The 9,076-nt window shown below is 41.4% G+C and overlaps 1 protein-coding gene across 1 annotated transcript in view; it reads right to left on the reverse strand.

Moving 5' to 3' along the window:
* Positions 1-9,076, reverse strand: part of USH2A (usherin) — a 756,200-nt gene that overhangs the window by 151,618 nt on the left and 595,506 nt on the right. The window contains exons 55-57 of the mRNA XM_019516454.1: positions 7,136-7,243; positions 6,031-6,214; positions 3,892-4,049 (exon numbers count right to left, since the gene is read on the reverse strand). Coding sequence (XP_019371999.1) covers positions 3,892-4,049; positions 6,031-6,214; positions 7,136-7,243 — 450 coding nt within the window. The remainder of the gene's footprint in view (positions 1-3,891; positions 4,050-6,030; positions 6,215-7,135; positions 7,244-9,076) is intronic.

A 9,076-nucleotide genomic window follows, 5' to 3' on the forward strand; every position in this document is an offset into this window, starting at 1 on the left:
AAATAAGAGGTGTGGGACAGAACACCTTTGAAAGCTGCTTTAATCATCCCTCTGGATTTCTGGAATACATACACACATTTAATTAAACTTCCTCTCAGCTGTACACTAGAAATAGTCCTTCTCCCCCACAATACTATTTATAGTACACAATACTTAGGGAGACCTATCATCCACATACATAATTATTAAGGAACATTCACTATTTTCCCTGCTATAGCAACTATCCTGCTGGGATGCAGAGATCAGGTAAAGCTATGAAGACTCTTCAGATAAGGAAATAGTGGTTCTTGCCTCACTGTTCCCCCCACTCCCAAGACAAAAAAAACCCTTTGCTATGGGAAAAGCCACTCATGCTCCCTTCAAAACATGAAGACTGGGATCCAGCAGGAAATAGGATGTGAGGGAAATCTACCTACTAGGCCCCTGAAGGCAACAAGGTATGGTATATGTCTGGAAGGCATTCTAGCACCAGACGATGTGAGGAGAGTAGTACATGGGACTGATTAAAATGAACCCTAGAGTTCTGCACATAAATTAAGGTCACGTCAAGTAAATATTCAGGAGTTTCCAACTGTTCCCCCAGAAGTTTGTCAGATTTCAGGAATACATATGGCCCTTTAGCATAGCCTTAACACAATTAAGTTGATTGAGTGGCAGAGGCTCGAGGAGCCTGAGACACAGCTGTGCACAGGGCAGTATGGCTGCTGCTTTCTGCAACTCCCCTCCCCAAGGGTCAGTGTGTGGAAATAGTGGTCCAGTCGCCCACTGGTCTTTGTTAAACCAGTGTTTACTGTGGAGTCTTATTTTCTTAGCCAGATTATCACCGGTTGTCAGTAAGGTCCCGAGCATGCTGAAATATTTACCAAGTTTTTATTCTCCTTTCTCAACAGTTTCTTTTATTTTGCTTTAAAGGGATTTCTAATATTACTGAATATTCTGGACCGTAAATGAAACTTATTATCAAACTGTACTACAGTATGAGGAACTTTCCAATAAAATCAAGAGTAGATTTCACACAAGTCTAATTCACCTGCCTCTGAGTTCTAAATTATTCCAGGCAGTAAGGGGAAAAAAGTTTAATTTAAGATTTTAATCTTTTTCATATATTATAGGGGGGGTTTTTTGTAACAGATTTTTTGCTTCTGAAAACTAAAAGATTTACAGCTCAGGTTCTTAAGGATCTATTGACTATTGGTTAAATGGGCAGAGGTAATGCTAAGCATCACTACAATATTCACTACCCCAGCCTTGAATGCAAAGTACTTTTTCCAAATGAGCTTATTGTCAAGTGACTCTTCCATGGGTACTCTGCCTTAGATAATTAGGAAAAAGAGGACATGAAAACTTCTTTTGGAGAGTTTACTGATAAAATGCTGACTATTACTAATGTTATAAATAATTAAAAAAAACCTGTTTCTTTCCAAACACTGACCTTGCAGAATTTGTGGGATAGAAAAGAAATCTAACAAATAAAAATTTGAAAATGGATTAAATAGGGTCCATTAACAATGCTATTCACAAAGTTCAATACATGATAGATATATGCCTATCAACAACATTTATGTGTATGTAGAGATACAAGTTAGTGAGTGTTCTTGCTAGAAATGAACTATATTACGTGGAAATATAGATATCGCCATTTACATATTTCTGCTCTGTCTATAAAGTCAATATTTGTACCATATCATTTTTATCATATAGATTAAATGTACTATGCTAGCAAAGATATGATCTGCATTGATTCAATATAAAACAAGATAACAAGATAGCTATTTCAGAGAACAAAGCACTGGCTAAATCCTAACCACTATTCATCCACAATACATTGGGCTTGTTAAGACTTTGTTTATTTAATACAGTGGTACTCAACCTTTTGGCCCCACAGGCCAGATGAATGGTGTAAAGCCAAGTCCACAGGCTTGACTGGGTCCTGGGACCTGGCACTGCCTCATCCATGTCCTGCACACTGGGATTGGGTTCCAGGGTCCAGTCAATGCCTCATCCCACCCCTGTGCACCAGGCTTGGGTCCCAGGATCTGGCACCATCCCCTCCTGTCCTTTGTATGCTGGGATTAGGGCCTGGGGGTGCAGCAACACCTGTCTGGCCCTGCTCACTGGGACCCAGTGCCCCATCCAACATGCAGGCAGGGCTTGGGACTCTCTGTGGAGCTAGAAATTTGGCAGCAAGGGAGTGGTGCCATTGCTTCTCCATTGCCAAATTTCCAGATCCGTGGGGAGCCCTGCAGGCTGGATGATGTGGTGCCATGGGCCAGATCTGGCTCTCAGGCTAGAGGTTGAGCATTCCTGATCTACTCTATGAGCCTGACCCTTGGACATGTCTCCTAAGGGTCATTCTATCAGTGGTAAAGACTTCATAAAATCAGTATCTTTCAATGGATTCTGTTTTCCCTTTCTTCATGACATGGAATGAGTGTAGGGCTGTGAGTTGATTTCCAATGATGTAGTGGGCATTGAAATGCAAATATTTCAACTATAAACTAAAACACTGATGTTGAATGTCACTCAACTATGGTGGAAATAGGGATTTTAGTATTGCAGCTGGAGCCCATCTCTAAATGCATTGTTTAAGCTTACTCAATTTGCTTTGACTGGTAACAGTTGAGTATAGCTGCTATAAATGCTATTAGGCACCTGAGGTGCTCACAGATAAGCAATTTGCCACTGTAACTCATGGCAGTTCAAAGAAAGTGTCATGAGTTACAGTGACTCCTGCCAACCCAATGGATATTCACTGGGGGGGGAGAGAAGAGGGATCGAGCTCCACTTTGGAGCCAATCCAGGAGGATCTGCATGTCTGCAGCCTCTCTCACCCAGCCCTGTGCTCTCCCCCATCCCAGCTCCACTGCTGTTGGAAGAATGGGAGGAGGGAGATGGAGGGAGATGGAGGGAGGAAGCTCTGGGCTGGGATTTGTCCAGCCTGCACTGGAGAGGGGTGGGTGGAATGGATTCTATCTGCCCCCCACTCCAGCACAGGCTGGGCAGACTCCAGCCTGAAGCTCCCTCCCCGCTACCATCCTGCAGATAGCGCTGTGAGGTGGGATGGGCTACATCAGCCCAGATCCAATCAAACAGAAGTTAATGGAGGCACTTTGCTCTGGAGCCTTCATCTGAAACCTCTTTAAATGAGGGTTAATTTGTTACACAACTGGTCACTTCTAAGGCATTCTGCAGCCATGCACTTCTGCCAGGGTACAGCTGCAGAGCGCTTTCAAGGGGATGATCACATAAGAAATGTCACTTCTGTCAGTGCCCATGGATTTCTGTAATCCAAGCTGACCTTTTCCATATAAATCAGAAAAACCAGAAATCCTGACTAGCCGCTAACATTTAAAGTTTAGAAACAATGAGGTGAGACTAGGGAGAAGATAAGCAATTTCGTATGCAGTTTTAAAATTTCACTTGCTCTGCAGGCAAGGAGTGGGTCTGTTACAAGAGCTTAATATCATTCACCTCAGCAGGTCATTGGCATTTTAAGGCTCAAAAAAGCAGCTACAAACATAAACTAATCCACAACCCAGCATGACCTAAAAGGAAGATGGAAACTTTTCTCTAGCAGGCAGACATTTGTGTCTTTTCCTCAATAACAGATAATACTTAATAGTGGCTTACACGTTCAAAGTCATGTAAAAACTTAATTAATTAACCCTTGCGCCATCTGTATCAGCCATGAAAATCAATATTATAATAATATCAGGTGTCTTTAAGAAGTGGCTGCCTGAAACACCAGCTACATAAATCATAAGGGCTCTTTTTAACAGCAAACACAAGGAATAAGAGACCAGAATAGAATATGCGACTTGCTAAATGAGTTAACTTCCCATAGCTATCCTTTGATTTGCTACAAGGTACTATATCTAAAAATGTTTTTACCTGGAGTGTTCCAAGCTAAAAATATAGAATGTGCATCCATTACTGTGACATTATATGGAGCATGGATATTCTCTGGTGTTTCTACTGGTGTTTGTATAATATATTTGTCACTGCTGTGGCTGCCACCCCCAGTGCTGGCTTCCAGCTGGTAAACATATCTGTACAAACACAAAAACAGCAGCAATAGGACTATGGTTAAATGCTTTAGGTGTGTTTGTATTGGAATTATTCCCATTTTTACCAGTTTAAGATGCATAGATTGTCACATGATATACTGCATTGGAGTTCACATTTTCACTTTATGAGTTTTCATACAAGAAAATTCACCCTCATTCAGTTAATCAAACTAATACTTATATATTACAATTCATAGCATTTTTAATAGGAAACACTTAGCAATATCAGCATTGGACAAGTGAAGTACTGAAAACATTAGCAGATTTCACCTTTAAACCAGTATATGCAGTATAGGTGCTACCTCACAGTTAGGGCGGCTAGGATCTGGAACCAACTTCCAAGAGAAGTGGTGCTGGCTCCTACCCTGGGGGTCTTTAAGAGGAGGTTAGATGAACACCTTGCTGGGGTTGTTTGACTCCAATACTCTTTCCTGCCATGGCAGGGGGTCGGACTCTATGATCTACTCAGGTCCCTTCCGACCCTAGAGACTATGAAACTATGAATTATCCACCCACCCAAGAACTGTCTGTCTGCCACAGAACTTTGCTGAGTCAACTCAGTAGTTCTGCATTGGTTAAGGAAGAGAACCAGATTTTTCTCTTTTTAAACAATAATTAAGATCAATCTACAGTTTATGGTAAGCTTTTCAAAAGTGTCTTTATATTCTGTATGACATTTTCAGAGGAGATTAGGGCACTCTGGGCCAGATTTTTTTAAGTGCCAAGGCAGCTAAAGGTGCAAATAGAAGCATATTGGGTTTTTAAAAGTGCACCTGCATCCCATGAGAACTATGCAGACAGAAGTCCAGCCCCAAGCTGTAACTCAGAATGATTTTTGCAAAGCCTTCTTAGTTACAGCATCACCCCGGATCAAACAGAAGTTCACTGTTGGTTCCAGGGGGGAGGGGAATTTGGCTGTGGGCTGGGAGACTGCAACCAGGGTTCCAAACAGGAAGGGGGAAAGGCAGTGGAGGGAGCTTGTTCTTGAAGCCCCCCAGCTGGTGCTGAAGCTTGTTCTTGCCCTCTTGCCCTCAACTAGTCCCCTCAGGGGAGCTCCAATACATTCACACCACCCTCCAGGGGGAACTGAAAACCCCCCAAACTGAACTTCCTCTGCTCCCTTTCCCCACTCCCATTCTGAAAACAGCAACTGGCTGGGAGCTTTGCAGGCTCAAGTTACAAAAGATTTTGAAAGGTCCTTATCTGATACCTTATGCGGTGAGGGGTCAGATTTTCATCCAATCAGCCACTTTTGAAGCTGTCTGCAGTCATTAACTTGTGTTTAGTCACAGCTATAAACTACTTTCTGTGGCCAGATTGGGCAAAAAATCTGCACCCTCCATGCATATGTACTTGAAAATCCTAGTATTTGCTTATCAGCACTTTTATTTTATCTGCTATTTTTAAAGTGCCCAAGTTTCCTTTTCAAGAGCCATAAACTCTTTTAAGTGCTGTTAAAACCCTCAGAAAGGCAGATAGGCAATTACTAAGATTTTTAAAAGTGCTTGCACCAGAGGTATAGCAGAGCATCTCCACACCTAGGGCAGCTGTGACAAATGGGGCAGTGCCAGGATGCTGCAATGCCAGTTTGGTAGTGCAGTCATCCACCTCTAACATGGGGCTATATTTGTGCACCTCTCAAAGGCATTACCCAGGGCTGTTGCCCCACTCACTCTCCCTCAGTTACACTATTGATTTTCACCAGATGTATGTATGCCACTTGAAAATGAGATTTAAAAATTTTGATTTTCACATGGAAAATGTAATTGTTTAAATCAGTATAATGTGTAATTTTATTGTATGGTTTTACCAATAACCACATATCATGTCATTTTATTACTACATAATACATATTACTGTTAATTCTACTGTATCATTTTAGTGAAAACTGTAAATAAACTACTACTAAATGTAATTCTTAAGCTCCCTTTAACTCTTACCACAGTTTTGTATTAGACCTTACCTATTATTGGGCTGCAGACCAGCATCAGTGAAATTCAGATCTCTGCTGCCACCCTGGAAAATCTCTTCTCCATTACGAAGCAATCGATAACGAGAAATGATCCCATTGGGCTTTTCTGGTTCGCTCCAATACAATTCTACTTCTGTTGAGCTGACTATGATATGACGAGGCTTTGACCATACTCCTGTTAATATGAGTGCACTAGTATTTTAGCCATTTAACATAATTGAACACGAAGGCTCAGACTGTTTGTATCTATGTATCTTGTGCAGTCCTTTGTGATAGTCTGAAGTAAGGTTAAAACACTACCAGACAGAATAATAGATTTTTCTATGTAAGTATTCACATTCACTTTGCACCAGTGGAAATAATTCCACAAGATGCAGGGTAATGGGGGGTCAGGCCCAGAGGCTGATGATCACGGCACTAATACTGCCCAATGTATCAGCCTACATTTATTTATTTGTTGTATAAGATCAGACCATTTCAGCTGCCTCTAGAAATCTATTACTTCAGAGCAAAGTTTGGAAACTGTCACAAAAATAAAGACCCAGAAACAAAGGATGGCATTTTAGTTCTCTTTGGTTGTCTAAGTGGCATTTTTGGCACTTCTATTCAGGTAGCAGTACTGTTTCCCAGAAACACAACCCTGTACATAGAGACAAATACCTACATACATGCCTGAGAACAACTCCTGGAAAGAAAATGGAGGGGGTGCTTTATACTCTTTAGCCCTGATAGTTTAGTGGTTGGAGCGCTTATATAGGAAGTGGGAGACTCAGGTTTGATCCATCCTCAATGCTCAAAGTGAGTTTAAACCTGTATCTCTCATCCATGCACAGTCCTCTGACCACCCTACCATGGGCTGGGCATTATTCTAGCCCCTCCCTGGCATGGCTATGCTACTTAGTAATCTAAAGAGAAATAAAATACTAGCCATACTGGCTTAGCATAATTATGATAAAAATATTGTAGTAAAAGACAATTTTTTTCTTGTGTGAATGAATGCAGAATAATTTCAAGGAACTCACTGGAGTTTGGCATATTTATGATAACAGAAAATTTGACCCTCAATGACAGTATTATGAAAATGACCTTTGCTTACCCTCAGGAGCCGCTTGCAATGTTTGAGCAGAAAATGGCTGGCTGGAACTACATCCTGCAGATGTGCATGCTGTGACTGTGAAACTGTAGTTAGTATGTGGCTGGAGACCTAGAGCAAAGCAAAAAAGGTTCATATGGTCATGTTGAGAGTAGACCTTATAAGAATGCTAAATTTCTGAGCTAAAGGTAAGAGTTGGGTAAGTTCAAAAGATCAATATTTCTAGTATTTCCAAGGTATGGCATTATACTGGATGGTCTTAGCATCCACAATAATATCATTTTTTCAGTTAAGCTTTAATATGTCTCCCTTTCTATGCTTAAAATTTGTGATTGCAAATGACTGCAGACTCAGTTTATTATATTCAGATACTTGCCTTAAGTTCAGCAGTTAAATGCTTGAATGACTTCTGACTTGACTTATCTTATTTGGAAACAAAAAATGAGGTTGTTCTTTACAAATGTAGCCTTTGTCTACATACACATTGAAAAGGTAAAACTGTTGCAAATCTGAATACATATAATATCATAAAACTTTAAAAGCCACGGCACAGCTTATCAGGACTAGGTCACATCTACACTGTGCAGATCATACAGACATAATGAAGCTCTAGCTTTAAACTCCCTACTTTGGGTAAAGATTGTGGTGCATCCATGGTATCAGGGAGCTCAGTGTGGGATAACCATTTGAGTTGGACATCTGATTCTCTAGATCTTTCTGCGAACTGCACTGAGTTCACTGTTGGTATAGTTTGACTGAGGTGTACACTGGAAATCTGTTAAGTACATGAAGTGAAATTCTGCCCCCACTGAAGTCAGTGACAAAACTCCCATTGAGTTATGTGGGTCAGGAATTCACCTAAGCATTCTCATAGATTTTTGGTACCTTCACTTCCATTCTGGTAATAACATCTGCAAGAATATAATGCATTTCTGCTTTTGGTTCTAGCCAGACAGCTGAAAGAGAAGTACATAAAAAGCAGAGACACTAAGACTATGTTCCACAAAAGGACTAGGATGTTCAGTTCCAGGAGTGGAATTTACAGACCAACTTAGGTATATACATTACATATACAGCTACTACTCACTTAACATCGTAGCTACATTCTTGAAAAATGCGACTTAAGAGAAGCAGTGTTAAATGAATCAATTTCATCAAAGTAGTTACTTACTAGCAGACAGCAACCAAACAACATTATAACCAAATGTCATGTGACTTTAAATGAGTATGCTCTCTAACAGATCAGTGACGTAATAACGAAACAACATTAACCGAGGTGACGTTAAGTAAGGAGTACTGGTACAGTGAATGGGAAGAACCGGTGCCTAAGAAGAGGATTCACAAGAGCCAGTATACTGAGCAAAGGAATATCTAAGCTAGCCAACAAGAAATGAATGAGATAAGTAAGCCTGCACTCCTTCCCCCCTCCTTGAGTTAGGCAGGACCCTGCAGCCTTGAGGAAGGCATTTATATGAGACTCTGATTCATTACCAAAAGCTGCTTCCCAGATTTAGGCACCTATGTTGACCCCTTTGATCATGGATAACTCTCTTCCTTCCTGGTAATGGCTGATACAAATAATTGCTTAGTGAGAAGAACGTCTAGGATGTATAATATCTGGGTTCTAGGCACTCTTCAGCCTGAGGGGTTTCAAACCTAAATCTCCCAGGGGAACTTCTGGTACAGTGGAGGGGAGCAAAGAGAAGCTAGGTGGAGGGAAACTGTGACTGGATGGGCAAGGAAACTGAGGACCAGGAGTGACAACTGAGTGGGGAGACTGGTACGAATGGATAAATACACTACACCCGGCAGCAGTGGGATGGTGAGTTGTGCCCCCACTACCATGCGGGCACAGGGTGTATGGCCACAGTAGGTCCCCTGGGGCAAAGGGTGGAGAGCCCTGAGTCCACAGAAGGCAGCCCACATCTGCTTGGCTCCACTCTA

The sequence above is a fragment of the Gavialis gangeticus genome, unplaced genomic scaffold (genome assembly GCF_001723915.1).
Source record: "Gavialis gangeticus isolate Ggan-Ray unplaced genomic scaffold, GavGan_comp1, whole genome shotgun sequence".
NCBI lineage: Eukaryota > Metazoa > Chordata > Crocodylia > Gavialidae > Gavialis > Gavialis gangeticus.